We start from the raw sequence: 24,694 nt of genomic DNA on the forward strand, positions 1-24,694 counted from the left end.
CTGATTGGTGTGTTAAGTACTTCATATTCCGTTTACAAGAGGGGTTTAGATTTCTGAGAACTTGTCAGAGTATCACTTTTATTTTTAATATATTGCTATAAATACCTAAGCCAAGATGCAGTATGGCAGAAGTGAAACTTTAAAGTTATTTTGTAAAACTCCATCTAAACTTCTCCAGTATTTATCCCAAAGATTATATCCCCAAGGAAAAAAAAATTTTAATTATATCAATTTTGCTTTTCTATTAAATATACTTCAAATAGATGCTTCATATTAGATGGCAAATTATTACCTATTTTTGTAGCTACTGAGTATATTTTAATTGCTTTTAATGTATTTTTTCAGTGCTTTCATATGTCTATTTCTGGAAGATATGAATTGTTATCTGTTTAATGTCTTTCATAAGCACCACAGATATGATGCCCAATAGTAGAAAAAAATCAAGAAATTATACTCAAGCGTACTGCTTGGAAATATTTCCATGCTGGCTTTAAAACCATTTGACTTTGGCTTCAAAACCACTTTGACTTTTAGACACTGAACTCTAAAGACGTGCTTGTATGAAATTTCCCTTTCCCCCTTTCAGCCTCCATCCTTCTCAAGAAACTTTCAATCCCCACATTTTCTCTTCTGATTTTGCAATACACAATCCTGAGACAAAATGACCTTTTGTGAAATTCTCTAGGGTAAGGGATCGCTGAGTAGATGAGCCTTAAAGTAGGAATTATCATTTTATCTCTTCCAGTAAGGGATTTCACTTTATGCTTTAATTTCTGGCCTGTTGACCCAGGATTGCAGATTTTTAAAGTCTCTGGCAACCTGCCTTCCAGAGTTCATCTAAAATTTTGTCTCTACCTCTCCCCTACAAGAACAGATTTCACTCTTAAAAGTCTGAGACAGAAAATGCAGCAGGGACAGGGTTGGAGGGAAAAGTGTAAAGGACACAGCAAGTTTATAAAAGTTTTATATAGTTGTAAGTTTTAGCCCTTGGGCCTTTTTAGACATTAACTACAACAAAATCATAGAAAGCAAGACCTAAATAAATTAAATAAATAATATGCTAAGAAAAGTCCGTCTTTCTTAAAATCTGTTTAGAAAATGTAAATTAAAAATGTCAAATACAGAGATACCCAATTTCAGCAGCGTTTTCTAATTCCAAATGATCTTCACTCCAGCAGTGCTGTGGCTCATGAATTCCTTTTGCTTTGGACAAGAAACATACTTTTGGAATCGTGAGGTGATACTTAAAATGAATGTGCATATCAAAATATTTGTTTTTAAAGACTATCTGAAGTATTTATACATGAAATCACACTTCTGGGATATACATATCTGGGGTTGGGGGAAATGGAGGAAAATGGGTGAAATACAGACGAAGCAATTGAGGAAATACAGGTGCTTGAGGCTGGGTGATGGGTACATGGAATTCAGTATACTAGCCGCTCTATCTTTGCATATATTTGAAAATTTCCATATTTCAAAAAGTGACAAGGTTTCCGATACATTATGATCAGCAACTTTACCTTTGTTCAATATGCATGGAATAGAGTCAGTACTATTAGTTTTAGCTCACTTATTGATAAGAACCATTTTATTGTTCCTTGCAAGAGATTTCATGTTCTACCCAAAAGGACAGATGTGATTGTATATGTAGGATCATAAAACCACACACATATGCATATTATCACCCTTTTCCCTAACAGAATTTATATTCCCCCAATACATTTTATTCTCAATAATTCAAAGGAAGTGTGCTGGAGTATTAGGAAATGTAATTCATTAGGCAGACAGATTTTACAGAAAAATCTTATAGTGCTACACATACAAGTATGAGTTAGCTATGTGAACTCAACCTACCGTGAGTTTTCCACAACATCAAATCCAAACAGCTTATCCCTAAGGCATCAGGACCCTAGTTCATTCTGAAGACGAAGTTACACTTAGCATCTCCTTTGAATACACTAACATATCAACCTTCCAGTTGGAATAAATATAATACAGTCAACAATTACCACTTAATGAGCATTTCCGTTACAGGCCCCATGCCAACATTTTCATATGTATTTCCTTTTCATCCCAGTAGTGGTGTTAAGAAGTTATTATTAACCACCATCATTTAGGTTAGTGAAGTGTGATTCAGGGAGGTTAAGAAACCCAGCAGTAAATAGGTGGAGCCACACTTTGGAGCCAAGTCTGTCTGAATGCAACGGCTGTGACATAATTATACTATATATGTATTTATACACTGTGCGCACATGCGCACAATTGTGTGCCAATCCAAAGGATTTAAAAAAAAAAAAAGCATATCCAAGGTTCTACGGTTCAGGAACATCATATTCACCAAACTTGAGGCCTGAGTTTATACTACAGTCTTAACGATACTACTTCCATCCTTTTATTATAGTTCGGGGCAAGATGGTATGCTCAGGCAGGTCACACTTTCCCAAGTAGCCTCTCCTCCTGCGCAGCAGACTGAAGCATGTTTTCCTTCTTCTGTAGGGCTGATTTCTGCTCCACACGTTAGGCAAGAGCAACCAAGGCTGCTCATACAATGGTGAATCTCAGGTAAAGTTTAGGGGAGACCATCATTTGGTATTCTAAAATAGTTGAAGCGTCTTATTTGTATTAAAGTATTTTCCCTACTGTTTTTAGAAAATATGGTATATTGAAGGCACATACACTATGGCCAGTAGTGTGAACCAAAAAAAAAAAAAAAAAAAAAATTGAATAATATCTTTAAAATATTTCAAATTTTTATTAAATATTTTTATTCAGTTTTAAGATCACAGTTAAAGTACTTTAGCATGTTATACACATGACTTACATGTGCAATTTTTAGAAATATCAAATTAAGTATAAGATTTTGAAGAAAGAAATTATATAAATGTGTATATTGACTTTTACTACACATACATCTAAGAAAGCAATAATTCTGTTGTACCATTAAGTGGAAATCATTTATTACATGGCATGTTTACACCAACTCTAAAGAGAACCAAGCCAATTTCTGAAAGCAAAAAAAATGAGCGATTCGGTCATGCTGAAAACTGTCAACAGACTTAAGACCTGGTGGTCAAATGAAGCTGTGGTTAATTTATGACAGGTAAGTAAGCAATTCAAACCTATGGGAAAAGTTCATAATCTGGTATGTGGACTCTCAGGTGGTTTTTATTCCTTTTTGACAGATTCCTGAGAGCAAGACATGAGTGCTAAGGAAATGAGAAACATGTTGCCAAGCATGTGCTGAGCTCCAGATCACAAACCTCCCCCACCCCAGTTCTGCCGCTACGAGCTGAGGCACTAAAGTGAGGTGTCAGGGGACGGGAGCACCCCCCTGGGGCCGCAAGGGGAGGTCATGGTTAGTCCACGGAACGCGTGCCTCTGTGATTTAGGTTAGAGCTTGTGAGGTAAGATGTGTGGTGCGGTGCAGTGGGAGGGTGTGGAGGCATGGAATTAGGTCCTTGCTCCTCGGTAACCAGTTCTGGCCCAAGTTATTAGAAAATCTTTGGAAAGAGTAGTAATGTTCACAATAACTAATTCTGTGCATAAAGATCAACTTAAGGGCAGGATCAATTTTGACCACTGACTGCAACAAGAAAACAGTGGCCACCGAACTTCTAAGCACAAGGTTTCCTCTTTTCAATTATTAGTATAAATCATACCACCACAAACAAAATTTGGCCAGGAGAGGAAACGTTTTTGTATGTGTGAAGAAAATGTATATTTATATTTTTAAGGAAAGCGTAGCACAAACAGATGGAGGCGTATGAGGGGAATCAAATGTACTTGTCTTGTTGTTCACTCTTTTGCTGCTTCTTTTCCTAAAATGTAAGATAGTGTCCCCAGTGAAAAGGACAAGGTCATTTAATATGGGGTATAATAAACTTCGCTATCACTTCCAAACTATATAAAAGCAAAGCAGTCCATCAAACCCTGAATACTTCACCAGACATATCTGGTAAGATGAACTGAACAACTGTTTCTTTTTTTCATTGTTAAGTATGATGTTAGTCAATCTAAATAAGATAACTGTAAAAAAAAAAAAATCCCCAAACTCAAATAAACACAAAATCCAAATCTAATTCTTTGGGAATGCTTGTATAAATAAAAGCAACACCTAATTAACAATTAGTACACTCTTTATAAGGTGCAAAACAAGATCCTATGTGGGGAAAGCTAAATTTTAATTCCCACCTAGCAGTCACTCTGAATACTTTATAGGTCAAATGTAATAAGAGCATTTGCTTCTACTGCCCATTTTCAGCAATACATTGTTCTCTCTGGAGAAGGTGGTTTGGGAAGTCAAAACACTGCAGCGGAAAATAGTGGCACTGAAGGTAGAAGCAAAAAAAAGACAAACCTTTGAAACAGGACTTACTGAAATTAACCGTTAAAGCCGAGGTAGCCCATTAGGATTGGCCTTATCTGAGGGCTCTGTGGAGCAGTGCAATCAAAGGTGAAACTTCTCACAGCATCACGTTCACCCCGACTTTCCCTTTACAAATGATGACTCCAGGCCTTGCACGACTTCCTTCCTTTTCCCCCATGGAGCGGCGATGCTTCCCCTTTGCTGTATGGATGCTGGCCTCCAGCCTCCAGCTGCTGGTCTCCAGAACACTTAGGATTCATACAGTAGTTTAGCAGGCAGCATGGTCCCACTGCTTCACATTAATGCCAAATGCCAAACTTGGAACAGAGTTACTTGATATTCCCCATCCCTCCCCCGGAACTGTATAAACAAAACATGTCATTCAGTTTTCAGCTTACTCCTAGTGCTGTATCGATTTATAATTTGCTTGAGATTTTACATAGGTGCAAACATTTCCAGAGGATGAGCCAAGGACTACAGAGTGCAAACATTTTCTATGACTCAGGCAGGGTAGCATCTGACTTGATAAGAGAGTGACAGAGATTACACAAGTTGCGTTCTAAATAACCAAACCAGTTCAGATGCTCCTTTTTGTTCATAGTGTTCCATCACTTTTTTCCTCTGCAGCAGTTTTAATGGGAGGAACTATAATAACAGTGATAACGTGGGAATGAGTTCAGCATGGCTTCGAGGGGGCACTGGTAGAAAGCTCATCTGATGGAATTAAATAAATATATTTTCGGAGGGGAAAAGACTGTCAGAATTACAATGGTATGATAGATCCTTTAAAAAAGAGGGCTTTAAAGAATTCACCATGTTCATCTAAAATCTGGGAACTAACCTAGTTTGGGGATAAGAACCTGTGTCTTCAAAGTGGCTGTGGGACCTTTTTCCTTTTCCTGGCCTCATTACAGTTATCCAAACAAATAAACACTTAAGAAGGGTGTCTTACAGTATTTTCTCTCTTTCACTCAGCTTCTTAGAGCTGCAGCTTCAGTAACTATAATATACTCTACACACTTCAAAATTACATAGGAAAATACCCAGAATAACTAAATAAATAAAAGGCTAAAGAAAACTGGAACAGTACTGTGTCTCCATCTGAGACTAAATCATCCACTTCCAGCAACACAGAGAAGGGCTAGGACAATTTTTTTCAAAAGATTTATATACAGGTTTGAATCCAGAAATTAAGGTTAAAAGCATAAATATTGATAATTTCAACTAGATTCAGAATGGTTTCAGAAAGATATGATACAACAATTTAGAATAAAACAAAAGCAGAAGAGCATCATATTTTGGTTTGCTTGAGATATACATAAGGTGCAACAACTTTTTCGCTTGAGGATGCGTGTGGGACAAATGTTAGTGTAGATGGTGTTTGCTGGCAGATTAAGGTACACACCATAGCAATATGATTTTCCAAAATAAAAAAGAATAAGAGAAGTGAAATGAAGATGATAAATGGGGGAGGGTACTACATGTTGGTCTGCAATATTTGTGCTAACAAATGTTGTTACCTGAAAATACCAACACCCCTCTCCAGTGGATTCAGGGCATGAGAAAAGCACTATTTTTGAAATCAAGACTTTACTCAGAGAAATGACAAGGCGAGTGTCTAAAAGACTATAAAGCTTTGCAGGATTTCTGCTACTCTCAGTGCCTAACCGCTTAAAAATTAAGCATGTCTACAAAAAGGTGGGGTTTTTTTTTTTGTTTTTTTTCTAAAGTATCTGAAAACAGTCGTATCCAGTAGGTTGCCCTCCACCCCGACCCCTGCCTAAGGGAAAAGCCACTGAGGTTTAGGAAAAGCAGATCAAGTAAGATATATTAATCACATAGAAAAAAGTAATCTTTTGTTTTGCTTCTTTTTAAAAAAGGTCCCATGAATATACAGCACTCTCTTAAGGAACTCTAGTGAAATGTAATCAGAGGACTGGAGGAGAGGGCACTGGCAAAAATAGACCTATTCTAACATGTTCTAGAGAATAACAAGTTAGTACCATTGTCAAGGTGCATGTTCTGCACCAAACAATTTTTGTTGTTGATTCTTTTTTTTTTTTTTTGGATTTTAGCTAATTATAATTTTTAAATCACTGCTAGCAAGTGGTCCAGAAACTCCAACAGCCACCAACACTGGGACCCAGCAATTTTCAAACATTCAATTTGTGTTTCGAAATTTAGAAAATATTAATACAACAGCATCATAGTAAAAATCTCATGCTAAAATCTGGGGTTGCTCACCTGATTTATTTCTGTGTGAATGGGGTTAAGCTTCTGCCTCTGATTAACCTTGCTTACTAATTCCTTCTTCCTCCATGCCCACAAGGAATATGCATTTTTGAGGACACCATTCCAATGCCCTGATGCCCTCTTTACCTGCTTTGAAAAAAAAACGCCCAAATCTCTCTGTTCTTTTTCAATTCTGTTAGTATGTTGTACATATTTTCCAGCACCGAAACTGAAGTAATATCTACAACCGTGAAAAGCTAAACCTAGTCAGTACTAATAGAGTCATTTTTTTGTATGGCTATTAAGTCAAATTACGATTAGAAAAAAAATCATCATTACAATTCAGTCAAGTATAAATAAGAAAGCTAGATAAAACCTTGTAAACTGTCACCATTTAGAGATCTAATTCAAAAGTTTCAAACTTGAACTAACACTATCAAAATTCCGCCAGTTTGAAAACCAGTAAAAATTATTGCTGGAATCCAATAATTAAAATTTGGTAGTTTGTGCTGTGATGTAAGAGTGGGGAAATACTTTGTGCTATGGAACAAATACCCTGTAAAATCTGTAGCCGCCGACTAATTTTGATTTATCACTTTGCATCTGTTGCTAAGAAACAAGATACTGTGAACGTCAGGTGGTGGAGTCAATATGTTGAATGTTCTAAGCCAGTTAATCCACTTGCACTGGCATATGTATGGTTGGTTTTATGTTCAAAAGCAACAAAACATGAAAAGGAAACAGGAAACTTGCAGGTTGGATCTATAACTGCGAGTCCCACTCTGGTCAGGCACACCTCCCTCATCAATACCTCCGTAACCACAAAAACTCAAAATGGCTCTAAAAACCTGCAGTGCCAATTAGGCTGTGCATAGCAATTGCTACCCGTCCAGTCTGTCTGGGATGGATGTAAAAGGTCTGTAGCTCAAAGTCCACACGAAGTGAGTGTGTCTTCAATGTGTTCTGAATAGTGAAGTAATACTAAGGTCACTTCTGAATAATATTTTTCTTTTTTTGTCTGTATGAACGATCCATTGGTCACTCAGACCCTTGTGTAAAAATAAAAGAATCCTCAAGGCATGAAAACATCAGTAATCTGTAATCTGCTGGACTCTTCCCCTGTCTGGGAAAATATTCGCCACAATTTGACCCAAGCAAATTCTTCTTGGTCACTCAAGGCTAAGAAAAAAATTCTGCTTGTAAGAACTGTAATTTTTCTTCTTCTCTCTCTTTCTCTTTTTGCCAGCAAACTACCACTCTGGTGGCAAATATAAAAGTGCAGAATATATGGACCACAAGGCCGAGCATACACCGCTAACAATGGTACATCTGCCTGCCCGTGCTGTCTGGGAGTCTCTGGAACAGGCTTTTTAATATTATTCTACAATATAAATGTAGGTATAACCTATTATATAAACCATCTTAGAACATAAATCTCCATGTACAAAAAAGACTAAGAATATCTAATAATAACTAGTGCAGTGTGTCAGTTTTTGTTTTTTTTGTTTTTTGTTTTTGTTTTGAAAGAATAACTAGGTAATATACGAAACTAGTTTCACACTCTCTGGTTGGTAAAAGAGATGCTGGATGAGCTACAGTAAAGGCAGCCTTTTACCAAGTTACCACCTATTACCATCAAAAGCCTTCAATAGAAAGCAAAGCTCTAGGATCATCCCGTTTCTGCTCATTATCAGACAGATAACATCACCCTCAAAGACTCTGGGTCCTGAAAGAACAAACTGGCCCAGGGTGCCAACTTCTGCTTCAAGTGAATCTGGGCCGTGTAGGGCAACAAGCACTTGTTTGCAGTCTATATTTTCCACCACATGGACTCACTAGCATCTCTCAGTAAAGACAAGGCTAGGGTAGTAGGTAAAGCACAATGTTTTACAATTAAAGGGCGCTTCACTGGTCAGCGCAAGAAATAAGTACAGGAGCCTGTGGCATTTCTTTTGGCTGTCCATCATGCGTGAGCGGAGTTGATCTCTGACCTCTGTAAAATAAGAGGAAGAAAAAGAGAGAAATCACTTTTTGAGAGTACATTATCAGAAACAGGAGAGGATGATGAATGACCAACAAAAGCTTTCCAACATATATTGTTTAATAGCTACCACTGACTTACTACTTACACCGTTTAATTAAAACTGTTTTTATTCTTAAAGCTTCTTTATTTTTCTTTTTTAAGGATTTCTTATCTCAGTTCCTCTCATACAACTCAACAACATACACTGCCCCCAAACAACCACCTCCATTATGTAGAGACAAAACCTGAAGCACCAACAGATTTGGTGAAATTCCCAGGAAGTGGAAACCTTTCAGTCAAGGGCTATGGTTCTAGGATGACAATTTTCCTCTGGATCTACTTATATTAAAAAATGACAGGGCTTCCCTGGTGGCGCAGTGGTTGAGAGTCCGCCTGCCGATGCAGGGGACACGGGTTCGTGTCCCAGTCCGGGAAGGTCCCGCATGCCGCGGAGCGGCTGGGCCCGTGAGCCATGGCCGCTGAGCCTGTGCGTCCGGAGCCTGTGCTCCTCAACGGGAGAGGCCACAACGGTGAGAGGCCCGCGTACCGCAAAAAAAAAAAAAAAAAAAAAAAAAAGACATTCCTTTCCTTGACTTGCCCAAGGGGAAGAAGACTCTCCTATACTAACCGATGACCTTCAGGCTCATTTCTTGAGATATATAATAATAAGCCCGATTTCAAAACTTAAGGCCAATAAAAGGGATGGCCTCTGCAGAGAGAGGTGAACTGTGACTTACAAAAGGAATGAAAAGAAAACAATGAAACCCGCCTAACGAAAGAGAAGTCTCAAAGGCATATGGAGGAAGAATGCACAGGGAAGAAGGCAAGTACCAACTCTGAATTTTAGTGTGTGAGAAAATCCAATCAACTTGGGCCAAAATCAACACATATGGAGAAAGAACTCTAGACAAGACTTAAAAAAATTCATGGAAATTCTTATCATTTGGATTGGATCTACATCAAACAGATATAGATCAAACAGTTATTTTTCATTCAGCTTGTTGTTTAATGAGTAGGAAGAAAAATACGATTTACTTCATGGTTATAAGAAAATTTCTTGGTACTTTCTATAGAGCTTCTCGTTCTAAAAAGATAGGATTGGGCACCTCCTTGACATTTCCTAATAGGTTTCCCAAGCCTCAACAATGTATACTCACTGCTCTGGCCTACGATGGTCTGTAGTGCACAGCACTGTGCTGAAAATATGGGATAAAGCAGCAGTGTTTTCACTGGTTTGACCGTTTCAATACAGTATCTTCTTCAGATTACGTGAAATAAAAGGAGCTATTTTAAAATTCAAATTGTATCTCTCCATAACTATATCTAATTTTCTTTTTTTTGATGAACAAAAAAGAAAATTAATACAGATAGATTACATTTGGGGATTTCGGAATCCAATGATCACTTAGCTAAAGATATTAGGAATTTAGAAAAACAAAACGTGTTATAATCAAGCCTCTGGATTAATCTGTTTATTTATGTGGGGATGCTGTAAGAACCAACTATTCAATATGTTCAACTCTTTGTTCAAGAAAGATGAAATTAAAATGCTATTTTTTACTTTTAAGATTGAATATGTAACAATATTACAAAAGCAAAAAAGAATTTTAACAAGTATTGGAAAAGGAAACATACAAAGAAAAATAAGTGAAAGATGAAAAATACAATGCAAAAACAAAAAAGAGCAAGCAAGAGGGAGAGAGAGAAATCGGGGTGAAAGCCCAGCTTACTCAGTGGAAAAAGAAAAGGAGGTACGGAGCATGAGGTGGCTGCCACAAAGTGATGGTTCTAGCTCCCAGGGGAAGGTCAGGTGAGATTCCCCATGAATCTCTATGACATGACAGATGCTTGCTTAAGTGGCACGCTGAAGCAGAGGCAAAGACAATGAAGTTCAAAGACTTGGATTCAGATCTTGACTCAAGTTTAGCTGTGTGCTCTTAGCAAGTTAATTAACCGCCTGTACCATCATTAAAATGGAACTAAAAAGACGCACCTGGCAGAGCTGATTTTAAGAATAAATGTAATGAGCTTCCATCCTTATAAAACTCCTAGTAAATAAACAGGCTCTCAACAAAGGTTAATTCCAATTTCCTACTTCCTGCATTCTGTAAAACTGCTTTTCTATGTTGGGTTTCTGAACCCAATATTAAGATTGCTTGTGGCAAGAATGCAGGTAATATATGTTTACCCCTAACTCTGTCGACCACTCTCTAAATTATGAACTAGGTGATGCCTAAGCAATAATTAATTGATGTGCAACCCAGGTACAATTACATTAAGCCTGCAGGTGGAGGGATGGCTGGGATCTCTGCTTTAACAGGTTAACCGCTGAAGTTACAACTAAGATTCTCCAAGGCTGTCTGTCTGTCTAGATAGTAAGAACACTAACCATTTGTTAGGTTGATAGTAAAATTCTTTTATTTTATGGTACGCAGGCCTCTCACCGCTGTGGCCTCTCCTGTTGCGGAGCACAGGCTCCGGACGCGCAGGCTCAGCGGCCATGGCTCACGGGCCTAGCCGCTCCGCGGCATGTGGGATCCTCCCGGACCGGGGCATGAACCTGTGTCCCCTGCATTGGCAGGTGGACTCTCAACCACTGTGCCACCAGAGAAGCCTGATAGTAAAATTCTAATAGGCAATATTTTTTCTTGCTAATGGGAGGTGTAAAAAAAAAAAAAAAGAACACCATTTTTCTATGCCTGCTAGCTAACTTAGGCAGTCATTCTCAAGAACACCTCATTTATTCACTCAGCCATTCACTTGTTCATTCGTCCATTGCGTAACAGGAACTAAGGAAGCTGTGTACATGAAGAATAACACCAGTGCTTTGCTTTCAAAGTGTACTGGAAGGAGACAGATGTATCAACAAGTAACTACAACCCAGTGTGGCAGCTGGTCTAAGAGAGGTGTGCACAGTGAGTGTGCAGGACTTCGGGAGGAAGGCTGAGAGAAGAGGACAAAAGACAGACAGGCCGTTCACCCGAGAGGAGGACGCACAAAGGCAAGAAGCGGGCTTATCTGGACGGGAGTAAGCGATTCCACGTGACCGCAGGACAGAGAGGAAGGTGGTGGTGACAGTGGAAAGGCTTGCTGCCGCTTTCTGCTGCTGCAGCTGAAAGTCACTGGGGTGGAGGCGGCTGGTTAACAGAGCAGAGGTGTCACCAGCCGTGCTCAGAAGGGGACGCTGGCAGCAGCAAAGGTGACTGTGTGGTGGCCCTTCCTGAGCCCTGGATTATGACCCCCCCCCGAATTCTTACATGACCTCTTATTCCCACAATTTATGGGGGCACTTAATAACACTCAGGCATATTTTTAATTCTTTTTGCATGCGCTATGAGTTTGTCCTCTGTGCTCGACTGTAAAACTTCACGAGTGGAAAAGTGTCTGTGCATTATCTCCCTCAGAGACCTGAGCAGATTTTAACAATGTCTGTCACCGTTCACTTGCTATTAGGCACTTGCAGTGTACACATGAAAAGGAATTCTGATAATGTACGCTCCCACATGCCACGGAGCGGCTGGGCCCGTGAGCCGTGGCCGCTGAGCCTGCGCGTCCGGAGCCTGTGCTCCGCAACGGGAGAGGCCACAAGAGTGAGAGGCCCGCGTACCGCAAAAAAAAAAAAAAAAAAAAAAAAAAGGAATTTGACTTCTTGGAAAAATCTAGAGGCTATTTGTGAGGAAGCACTAGAACTGTAATATGACAGGTAAACAGCAAGAGGCAAACAAAGCTTCCATTGGGGTCTCCTAAACCTGGATGTGAAGGAGAATGGAGCCTGACAGATGGGTAGACAGGTTGGGGTAGATTTCAAGCTCTGTTGGGCTGAAGACTGAAAACCTAAGAAAGAACTCATCTGTGGGTAATCCACTTTGAATAAAAACAAGAAATACCTGAATTCACAAAAGGCTTTTTTATCTTCCCAAAGGATCCATTAAGTAGCAGAATCCCCAATTCTATACTTAGAACTTAATATACTTTCTGTGGGACTTCACTGAGTTCAAAAGGCTTTCGTATCTGGTCTCATCTGAGCCTTACAACTTTGTGATGCTTTGGGGATATTGTTATACTAAACAGAAGATGAGAACACGGAGGCCCAGAGAAATAAATGACTTTTTAACAAACACAGAGAGCTGAAGAAAAATCCAGGCCTTCTGCCTTCCATGAGTCAGATGCTGAGATGCTCTTTTTCCTGAACCACACTGTTTTCTTCCGCTAGTACCACCAACGCCATCCTCGATGGGGGTGTTACCATGTGCCGGTACTGGGACACTAGATTTATTCTATATAACATCTCTATGAAATGCGAACCACTTACAGCCACAGTATAAAAGGAAAAACAGAGGATAGAGAAGTGAATGCTCTTGCTCAAGGCCTTACAGTTTTCAGGTGACAGAGGTAGGACTCAAACTCAGGTCTGAGACCTGACTCTAAAGCTTTAACGATTAGATGATATTGCTTCTCTGCTCTCTCAGGCTTTTTCAGAAATGAAGCTTAATCACAGAATAATACTATGTTCAAAGTAAAATACCTGGTGGGCAATACTCCCTTATATTTTCCCACACTGCTGAACAGTATATATACGTTGGTTACCACCTCGTAAACAAAAGTATCCCGAACCCCCATCATTGTGAAAAATATCACAGACCACACCAGAAAGGATGATTTGGGCTTCCATATCATCGTCTCCACCCATGTTCCGTGAAAGGGGGTGAAAGTGAACAGGTCCCCAGAGCCCAGGGCAGCGAGGTTCCCCACTGCTGACCTATGCACATTTTCCATGGCGGCCACTTCGGCCAGCGCAGCGAGGCTGAAGAACGCAGACACGGCTGGCATCTCCGGGGTGCTGCTCCGCGTCTCCGTGGCCTCCCGGTTGTGTGAGCATTCGTCATTGCAGCCCGTCTCGGTCACCTTAGCAAGACTCCTCTGCAGTTGTTCCTTTGGTTTGTCATCTGTAACGAAAGGAAAATTCATCACGAGAGGGATCGCTCTGTCCCCTCCAGAGAAGGGACACAGAGAAAACTCAGTGTCAGACGATGTGAAATGAGCTAATATGCTCTACTGTTCACTTCTGTCATCCACCGAGTATTAAGGCTTTTACAGAATCTCTTCTTCCGTGGGAATAAAACTCTTTTATTAAGCTCAACTGCAACCACGGGCAGCACCATGCCCTGAAGCTGAGCGGAGGAGCTGTGTTTTATCCAAGAACAAAGAATAGGTCAATCTTAGAGAAAGAGGGAAAAATAGACCGTGGCCAAAATAAAACCCAAGGGACTTGTGCAGAGGGGCCAGTGGATGCTGTAAAATGGCCCTTAAAAACTCAACTGACCAAACATTCCTGATGAGGCCATAGCATGCCCTACGGTGCACCGTGGGCATTCAGTATGCTGTGTTACCGACACTTAGGATAGCCTAAACTAATCCCAATGAGATTAATCAGTTCCAATGAGATCCTAAACTGTTATTTTTGTTCTGAAGACCTACTGAAAGGAAGCAAAGGGCCCTCTGGTATTTATGAAGAGGTGGCTGAAATGCTATGCCAATACATTTGTTGGAAGTAAGTACACTTTATACAGCCATTAGAGAGGAAGAGGAGTAATCTTTACCATGGTTTTTATAATAAAACATTTTAACTACAGAAAGTAATTGATAAAGGCTGTAAATGTCATATATTAGAACATGAAGTGCTATATGCTTTTCTACATAAAAGGGAATATTTTCTAAGATCTTTCACTCTTCCTAAAGCGAAAATGAGGCTATAACAATTTATACAACGTGAAAATCACAGAGCAGAATCCAGAGTGGAAAGGGAAGGAGAAAGGAGCCCGCTGGACTAAATATCATGAAAACTAGATTCTAATCGTCATCCTACTTAGTGGTTCGATGTGTTATGAAACAAAATTCCACCTCTTTGAGTTTCACTTCGTATATGACAGTAAAATTAGGGGTCTTTAATATACTTTAAGGTTTAACAATCTACATATGCAAAACACAAGTGCACAAAATTCACTAAATGACTTCGATCTCAGCATACAATAAGTCTACCAACTAGATTAACCTAAATCAGTTATTTATAAATATTCTCAAAAAGCATTCATTTAAACATGTTTTTTTGCTAGTTACAGAAGTCATTATGGACCCTTGACCTTTGTCTGGAAACTGGGTTAGGGTAAGGGGGGTGGGGAACACCTCCTTCAGGGCTGATAGAATGAGACGCTAGAGGCGCTGAAAGGCAGAAAGGCAGCAGCTTAGTCCACTAATGCTTGGTTGGTGTACCACCCCTAGATAGGAGGGGGGGATGCTCAGTGTCACTCGCTTAAGCCAGGCCCCTCAGGCAATTCTACAGAGGCCACCAGGAACAGTAAAGAGACCACAGGCCAAGACTGAAATGGAGAAATTCACTGTAAGTTAATATTTGGTTCAGGATTAGCCCAGAGAATCAAGAAATCCAGAAGCATTCTCAGGCTCCCTTAGTGGTCTGAATCAGCTGTACAGGAAATGCTGGATGCTTTCTTTCTCAGTTTTCTTAATTCATTGGTTTGAACACCTGATGATCTGGTTTGTAATGACTTAAAACGTGAGCCAGGGACAAAGACTCATCCAGTATTTTTAAAAGTCTCGGATCTTTGGGAATTTACTTAAGACTGTTTGTGTGCATGCTGAGAAGGAGAAGGTAGCTGACAGTCCTAAAAGCTACCTTTCCTTCCTAGGAATTCCGGACATGCTCTTGGGAAAAGACCTATGATTTTAAAACATGGACTAAAACATGTACGTTTAGAATGCTGTAGGAAACCAGTTCTCAAGGAGATCCAGAGAGAGAAAATGTTACTGTGACCAGACTGACAGACAGACCCATTTTTCACTGAGGACCCACAGTTGGATTATAGTCATTTTCTGGCCACTGTGGCCCTGATGGTCACCTGCTTGCTCTGGTCATCTCTGTCTAAAGCTTCCTTGTCTTACCCAAAGTACCTCCTGCTGGTGATACCCGGCCATCTGCCGTCCTGACAAGGTGTGTGATCTTGGTTTTCCTTGCTTTTCTCTTTTGACTGCCCACCAAGGGTTCTTGCGTTGTTGTTGGCTCTGGAGTGCTGGGAATGGATGGGGCATTTTTAACCTTATAAGCAGGCTCTGTGGTGTTTTTGTCTTCTGAAAATATGGCTGAAAAAGGACAAACCATATAACGTTACACACAAAAACACAAGGCACCAACGTTGCTCTGGGAAGGAAGTATTTCTAAATGTCTGACTTATCTGAACAAGAACTTACATTTAGAGTTTTCAGAGTATTGATAGAAAAAAGAAATACTGACTATAATTTTAAACAAATATTTCTATAAATATGTGCTTTGATAAATTAAGTACAGAGGGATAGGATGCCCTCTCTATCTTTTAATAGAATACTTAACTAAGAGGCCATTGGAGTAACATTTTCCAAGTGTTTGGATCTTGCAGGTTGGTGGGGAGGACAGTGTATGCAAATCTGAATAAACTGTGTCCCAATAGACCACAATTTCTACATGTGGTCAGGGTCCCTATCTGAGATCCTTTTGACCAGCTAGTCTGGAAAGTATGATAAAAGAAGTTTCTCTTCTTCTGAGGATACTGAGATTAAGTATGTGCTTCTTAAATTTACACTTATCATTTGGACACCTGCTTTCAACCTCCAGGTTGGACTGATGAGAAAAGAAACTTTCTTTTATGCACACTGAGTACTCAGTAAGGACCTGGCAAACACTGATGAAGCCAGCACCTATGGAAACTCTCTCCCATCGGCTGAATTCTAGGACCAGGTGAATGTGCTTTAGGGAGATAATTTAATAAAGTACCACATGTCAGCAGGACACCCCGAAAGGTAAGTTTTAGGTACCCTAATTTTAACTGTTAACACCAGCAAATCATTTAACAGCACACACTTGTATCCTATTAGTCACTGTGTCAAGAGTAAGGAACACACTTGCCACCAAAGACTTTGCTTCCAGTTCAGATGGGTTGGGAATGCTGTGTCTCTTCTTACTCATTTCCTTAGGAGTTCGTCTCTCCCCCTCCCCCCTTAATTTAAATTAAGACAAGAATATGCAGATGTGAGTACAACAAGCATTTAGGAGTATATATTTGTAGTCATTTCCTCATTGGGGCTGTTTTTATTCCAGTGACCTAAGGGCTTTGGGGCAGGAGAAAGAGGCATCTTTCCATTTTTTAACTATCCAATCTCTTTAAGACAGGCATAGAAATTGTTTTTGACAAAGAAAAGGGGGAGTGTGGTTCAGGAAATCACACTGTCATGTTTGTTTGACATGACAAACTCTGTGCAAACTTAACCTGGAGGATACCAGGTGGTGCTCATAAGAAGGTGGATACGAAGGTAGATAACTGGAAATAAGACAATATATGTAATGTAGGAAGACAAAAAAAGCTAAAATAAAAGGAACAGAGCAAGAACAATTCAGGGTGTGAAAAAATGTACTTATTGGTATAAACACTTACATAGGTTTCATTTAAAAATTTTAATATAGCTCCCTAATGGGTTTAGGTACATCCTTGAGAAAGGAGGCTATAAAGTAGTAACATCTTTGCCCTCAAGCATTTGATTCCAGGCTTCCTATTCCAAAACAAGTGGGAAATAATTTCAATTACATCAAGAGAAAGGATGTAAAGCCGAAATCATACCATGATTTGTGGCTTGGCCTTACCATATTATTGCGTAATAGATGGCTGTGTGTGGACAGGCTTAAGATAATAGTTACTTAAAAAAAACCCCAGAACTATTTGGCAATGCTCCCAAACACCTTTTTTCAAGCAAGTAATCAAAAACTAGGAAAAAGGCTCCTTTCAAGTTGTAGGTCTATACCCAGGTCAAACAATCTTAGTTATTTATACTTTGATAGTTAACAAAGGCCAGTGGTAGTACATATGCATTAAAAAAAAAATTTTTACACTTAAATTTCAATAAAAGCTACCAGCAAAATGAAAAGATAATTTGGTTAGAAACACTCCAAAGGAGTTTCATGACTCTGCATTAGCCCTGAAGTTCAAAGCCTCCTATACAAAGAGGCCAAAGTCTGAGTTTACAGCAACCTCTGCTGGATATTCACAAGCTTCAAAATTCTAGTTTCTTATCCAGGCCTATCAGTTAGTTGTCCCTTCTGATTACAGAGGGAAGCTTGTGATCTCTCCAGTATGATCACTGAATCATAGATGAATCTTCCAGAAAAAGCATGAACCTCTTCCCAGAAAAATCCAGAACTTGTGGAGATAAGGGTACGGCAGGATTCCAACTGTATTACATTGAAATTACTGCTTATGGAAAGAAAAACCAAGGAGGTCAAAGAAAAGGCATGGACACCAGAAAAGGGCTAAGAGGTCTGGGAAAGATGACCAGGTTTCTACAAGACCAGGGATAATGGAAATAACATAGTCAGAGAGAGACCTAGGTTCTACTCTTGACTTTTTAATTTACTAACTGTGGGACCAGGGGTCTCAGTTTCTTCATGTAAAGAAAGAAGCTGGACTAGATTAGCTCTAAAGGAGCCATCCAGCCCTAAAATTCTTTTCATTTTGCCACACAGCCTAGAATCAGTGTCCTGGCCAGTGTTTTCTATAGCCAGCTTCAGAGTCTCAAGGCTGTGGAAGAGTACTCCCTTCACTAGGACTGTTAGGTTTTTGTTTTTGGTGAGCCGTCAGCTGTTTTAATTTCTTTTCAGGGGTTACTCATTCTCCTATGTGTTCCAGATGAATTGATAAAAACACAATACGAAGCCAAGGGGATGGATGCAAAGGGACTGCAAATGGAAGGTGAATCAGGCCTTAAGGCAGACTGAGACCAGGGGAAGCTCAGAAACCAGCAGACAGGAGCCAGGGGGTCAAAGGCAGGGCGGCCAATAGATACAAGTGATCATCGAGTCCCAGAGGTCTGGAGGCTGGGAGATACTGAGTGAATCAGGCTGCAGACCAAGTGAAAGAGGCAAAAAAGGAGAATGCATTGGAATTTCTCATAAATCACTGGAAAAGAGGCAATGCAACCCTTCTATATGTTGTCTTCTCGAAACCTACTGTCAGATCAAGAAGTAATCACAGGGCCTATAGATCATCCACATTTGAGAAACATGTAATGTGTATGTAATGTGATCGCATGTAATGTGATCTTGCTGGAGTTAGGAAGAGAAGGTTAGAGTGAGTCTACCCCATGCTTTGACCCATGGGTGACCCCTAGAACATCCTGTCTTTCTGGCGGCCTAGACCGATGACAGTCTTCAGGGTCGGTGCTCAGGGAGGACCCTCTCCTAGGAGAGAAGAATTGGGGAAGGCAGGAAAGGCTAAGTCAAAGAAGTACAGTTGACCCTTGAACAACACAAGTTTGAACTGTGCGGCTCCACTTATAAGTGGATCTTTTCAAAGAAATACATACAATAGTACTACACAATCCACAGCTAGTTAAATCTGCAGATGCAGACCTGCTGATATGGAGGGCCTGGAGGGCCAGCTGTAAAGTTAGACATGAATTTTTGACCAAGGGGGTGAAGGGGGAGGGTGTACCCTTAACTCTCACTTTGTTCAAGGGTCAACTATAATTGTCTGGGACAGAACAGTAGATCTGAGTCCAGCAACATTAGCAAAGAGAAACTTCTTTTATCATCCTCTCCAGACTAGCTGGTCAAAAGGATCTCAGATAGGGACCCTAACCATATGTAGAAATTGTAGTCTATTGGGACACAATTTATTCAGATTTGCATACACTGTCCTCCCCACCAACCTGCAAGATCCAAAACAAAGGCTTAGTGGTGCAAAAAATTAATAAACAGAAACCTCGATTAAACAGAGTCAGGAGACCAGAAGGAGGAGCTCTCATGCCCTGTGATGACAGTAGAGCCCAACAGAAAAACAAAGACTCCTCTCTTCTTTCCTGGCAAGGACTCAGCCAATGAAAAGCCATGGACTTGATTTACCATAGCCTTACCTACTTCTTTCCTGCCTATAAAATTCTCCTTCCCTTGACGTGTGAGGACTTGCATACCATGGTTGTACACCTCAAATTTATATTCTCTGCTGATCCAAAATAAACCCATCTTTGCTGGAGAAATAACTGGCAGTCTATTAGTTTCAGGTCAACAGTGGTGAGGGACAGGAAATGAAAAAAACTCAGAGAGGGAAAGAGCCCAAAGTTGTATACCAAGACAGCAAGGCAGCTCCTTTTTTGCCCTCCCTGCCAAACTAATGGAAATGTGAGAAAAGAAAGGTTTTGTCCTCTAAAAACAAATTAGTCATTTCTCTTTGGGCTTGTAATTGAACACACAAACCTACCCAAGCACTACCAAACGAGTCCACAGGGCTGATTTTTACACTCCACAATAATCATAACATACTTGGAGCATATCATGTGAGGGTGATAATGTGAGCTGATTCCTGGAGCAACATTAGGAACATGGCAATCAGAGACTATCTTGTTTCCCAAACTCTGCTCCCAAAATGTAGAGTAAGTTTTTTTGGAAAGCAGCACTGTGCTTGTACTATACTCCAGGAGGCCACTAAAGTGCTCCAGAGTCACGAATTCACATGCCAACTACAGGAAGCAAGCCTGCACTGAAATTATTATAGCCAAGTCTGGAATCTCATTGCCATGGGTCAGGCTCCCATGAGCTGAAAATGCAGTTAACTGCTGAATGGAAAACAGGAATCAAATGAATGAGCCTTACCTCAGATCCTGCGGACCTTGCCGAAATTATAAGGCAACTATTTTGAACTTAGGAAAAGAGATCAAGTTAGCCTGAGTGTGTGGATCATATTTCAAAATCTAACTAGAAAACCAGATTTTTCTCCCCTGTAATTAGATTTATGTATTGCAAAGAAACTAATCTTTTAGAGATACCTAGTTTGAGGTTTAGGTTTTTTTTTCTTTTCTTGTAAGACAGCATTTATAATTTCAACAAATGAGGGCTATCCACAAACACCTGAAAAATCAAAACTGCAGTGGCCAGTGTACTTTAGTGCTGGTTTCTTCCCTTCCTGCTTACATTGGTCAGGCTTCAATTCCTTATCATGTATTTGGGGCTGATAAGGTCTCCTTAAATTGACTGGAGATACTGTTACGATTAGTTTTCACAGAAAGTATACGTGAAAGCCCTCTGGAAACATAAAGCAGTATAGTAATCATCACCATCATTATTACTACAATTAGAAACCTCTACCTTAAGCATGAACATATGACACCATAAGTTGGTGGAAAGATAAACACAGTGGCAGAGGGAGGTCATCTTGGTTTATCTGAAAACTTTAATTCTAGCCTATAGGCAATCTGTTTTTTTTGATCTGCAAAAATTTCAAGACGTGGTTTAGCGATTTTGAATTTTAAAAGCATGGGGAGAATTCTTAAAATAGATTATAAGCATAGCATTTAAACCTCAGATGTGATTACTAAACACCTGAAAATTTCTAATATCTTGGGGAAAAAAAATTCAAAGCCAATTATACTCAGGGTGGTGTAAAAAAAGGATAGTGAACTTTAAGTCATCCACTTTAACAGAAGCCAGGAGCGACTAACAGCTGTGAAGCCTCAGTTGAGTCACTATTTCATTTATAGACATCAGCTACAAACAACTCCTGTCTAACCTTTGCCCAGGATAGCCTACACATGCTAACTGTCCTGATTATGGTTTCATTTTTCTGTCCTTATATATTTATAATATCCAAGGTAAAGTTTTAATAAGCAATGATACGGACATAGGTGAGAAAGAGGATGGAGTAAAGGGCCTAGATAATTTACAAAGCACGTAGTCACCACCTGAACAAGTAAATGTAGGGGATGTTATAAAAATAAATAACGAAAAAAGTCACTTTAAGTTACTGGTTAACTTCCAACCCTCAAATTGATTCCTTTTTTTCTGGCCATGTAAAATGAATTTGCATCTACACTAAAGGACATGCAATTTTCAGTGCATGTTCTCCACAGTCTTGTTCCATATACATTAATAGTAAATATAATTAAACATCAACAATAATAAATATTTCCAACTAAACCCTTTGGACTGCCTAGAAGACTCAAAATTGATTTGCTTTTCTGACCTCCAAAGGGCAGAAAATTAAGGCTTCAGAATATGGTATTTTTGGTATCACACCACCCACTCAAGATATCACAGTAATAAAATCATTATGTGTTAGAAGGGAAATGGAATGTATAGATCATGTATTACTATGCCTTCTCATTCACTCCACCCCTAAACACACATATCTTACAACAGAGTACAAATGTGGACATTAAATCCTAGTAAGGTTAAATGGTCTGTCCTATTGAAAACCGCTAATTAGTGGCAGATCTGAGACTAGCACCCAGGTCCCCTAATTCCTACGTACTTCGCTCTTTATACCACCCTGGCACATGCTATGATACCTCCTTTTATAAGAAGTAGGGTTTTCATTGTTTAAAACTAAAATATTTAGAATAGTATCATTTTAAGAAAAGAGTAACATTGTCTTAAATGCCTCTTTTAGATTCCTCTGATAGTTCATCAGTGCCTTACGTTTATTTTTAAAATACACAAGTGTGAATGTATGTCAATTTGGATTTAATGCTGAGAGCAGCACAACAATTCATATTTTGTTTTGCCAGCAAAGTGCAGAAATGATACTCCACAGAGGTTGTAAATGTGAAGTAACAAGCCAGAAAAGAGATGTACTGCTGGCATTTTCTATAAAAGCAAAACGACACAAAAGCAGACATGCAGCTCATGTGAACTGTGCCTACCAAACAACAGCAGTTCGAGTTTATAATGAACTCAAATTTGAATATTTTTCACAAATATCTTTAAAACATGAGTATTTTTTTTTATAAATGACTTAGGCCACATGTGCATTTTAATTTTTTTCTCCTTTTAACAAAGAAATGAGGGTACATTTGGAAATCAATAGAATGGACTTGTTCATCAAGTTCCCCATAAGTAAATCAAAGGGGTAATAAATCAAACGATGATCACTACGGTCCCTTCTAGTTTTCAAATGAAGTGACTCCTCATTAAGCACTACAAAAATGTTCAGCTCTTCTAAAATATCTAAACGGAAAAGAGAGCATCAGTGGGAAGAATGGAAGGATGGCTCCTTACCACCACGAAATCAACATTCACCTAAGGGTTCAATATTTAAGAAGAATTAAAGTCACAAATAAATACGACTGTGGGAAATTTTGAAATAAAATCTGTACCTATAACATCATACCAGTCAATATGGGACTTTTCTTTGGCTACAATAAGCCTCGGGGACATTCCATTTGATCACAGTTAGAGGAAGCGGGAGGTGGGTTAGGAAGGAAGTTCAGGTCAGGAACCATGTCTGCAGGGCACTCACGTCCAGCAAACCAGGAGAGCCCCATGCTGCCCTGACTCCCCATGAGCACCTGCCTGCAACGTGAGCCGCAATACTGAATAGTTTTCACTTATGAAAACCTCTAATTTCTGGTTATTGTGGTTTAAAGCTTACAAATCCCCCTTTCATAAATTAAACTCCAAAGGACACACAGCCTGACCCTTAGTAGGATCAAAAATCTATCAGTTTTCATTTGAAAATTAAAAATAACCCAATTATGAACACTCAGGTCTAATGCCGTTGGTTAAACCTATATAAATTATGCCAGTTTAAACCTACAAAACTTATGCCATTTCCAGCACAGACTACCTGAAATGATACAATGAATGTTGCTTCTTTTACCTTCTGTAGGGTGAATGGCATCCAAGAAGAGTTGCTTGTTTGACCATTTATCCCCACTTCCTAAAAAAACAACAACAGAAAAGGAAAGTGAAACTCTACCCCTAGTATAGACACATACACTATAAAAATAAGACAATACACAAAACCACTTCAATAAAAAGCATTATCACACAAATGAAGCAGAATTTTACTTCAACTACTTAAGTCTCAAAACTGCATTTGCCAACTAACATAATTAGGCCATACAGGAAATGCATTAAAAGTAAACAAATTTGCCTTTTCAAAAATATGTTGTTGGATAATTTCTATGACTTTAATCAAGATAACCTGAAGATTGGTTAAAAGGTAAGGATAAAAGCTGACATTTTACCTAAAGAGTGATCTCTCTCCACTGGAAGCAGAGAATAAATATTAACATACAAAACAAAACTAAGAGGCTAAAGTGGAGGTGAAAATAAAACCCAAATTAAGCAAAAGGTTACACACAGGAACACAGAGGCACGTATGTCTACACATGGAAGACAGCTGCATTTAAAGCCTCATTCCAGAAACACGAAAGGCTCCACATCTGGCCATGCAAGTAGGATGCAAATGGGCATCAGGCTCGTGGCAGTCACGACACTAACATGCAGGAGATGCTAGAGAAAAAGCCTGACTTCCAGGACACGTGGCTATACTGAACCAGATGGGATTTATCTTCTGTGTGAAAGAAGAATAGGAGTCTGACCTGTGAGAAGAGACAAATCTTCAGATGAGCCCTGAAGAGGTTCAAGGGCCTATCCAGATCATAACAACGAGACAGATGCTCAGAGTAAAGGGAGGGTTGAGTGTGTATATTTCTAGCGCCCTCTGGAAATAACAGTTATGTGACTGAAGGAGGTGGGAAGAGTCTGACAAAGTATATAAATAGAAAAAAAGAAGATAGATAGGTTACGATGTAGGAGTGGAATCCTCCTGGACAATAAACCTCAAGTGTCAGAGAAAGTATAGCAACTGTGGCACTTTCATACGCATACGAAACTGGTAAGATTTCAGGAGGCAGGAAAATGTGGTCCTGCTATGAAGGCTGCCAAACATGAAAAAAACAAGAATAGTCAAAGAAAATAAGTGGAGAAGAGCTCAAGAAGACTAAATTAGAAAATGCACCAAATACAAATAAAAAGAAGCAATTTCAGGATTCATATGGAACTCTGAAAATAGAGACAAACATGGGATTTCAGTAGGAATCCAAGTGAAGAAGATCTCTCTTTGCAATTAGCTGCAGAATCTAGAAACAATGAATGTGCCTGCGTCAGGAGCGGATGACACTGAAGCAAGCAAAGGGGAGGTAGAGGCAAAGGCGGTGCAGTGAAGCATCATTCAAAGATGAATTCACAATGGACG

At 39.5% G+C, this 24,694-nt stretch overlaps 1 protein-coding gene across 4 annotated transcripts in view; it reads right to left on the reverse strand.

Annotated features, from left to right (window-relative positions):
* Nucleotides 1-3,043: 3,043 nt before the first annotated feature.
* The window catches only part of BBX (BBX high mobility group box domain containing), a 281,965-nt gene continuing 260,314 nt past the window's right edge, over nt 3,044-24,694 (reverse strand). For 3 of the 4 annotated variants that reach the window (XM_060150648.1, XM_060150647.1, XM_060150646.1), the window contains 4 exons: nt 23,312-23,371; nt 15,582-15,779; nt 13,384-13,570; nt 3,044-8,594 (listed from right to left, as the gene is read on the reverse strand). In XM_060150648.1, the coding sequence (XP_060006631.1) occupies nt 8,507-8,594; nt 13,384-13,570; nt 15,582-15,779; nt 23,312-23,371 (533 nt within the window). In that variant the 3' untranslated portion in view covers nt 3,044-8,506. The remainder of the gene's footprint in view (nt 8,595-13,383; nt 13,571-15,581; nt 15,780-23,311; nt 23,372-24,694) is intronic. The other variant, XM_060150649.1, reaches the window with a different exon arrangement.

The sequence above is a fragment of the Lagenorhynchus albirostris genome, chromosome 5 (assembly GCF_949774975.1).
Source record: "Lagenorhynchus albirostris chromosome 5, mLagAlb1.1, whole genome shotgun sequence".
In the NCBI taxonomy this organism is placed as follows: domain Eukaryota; kingdom Metazoa; phylum Chordata; class Mammalia; order Artiodactyla; family Delphinidae; genus Lagenorhynchus; species Lagenorhynchus albirostris.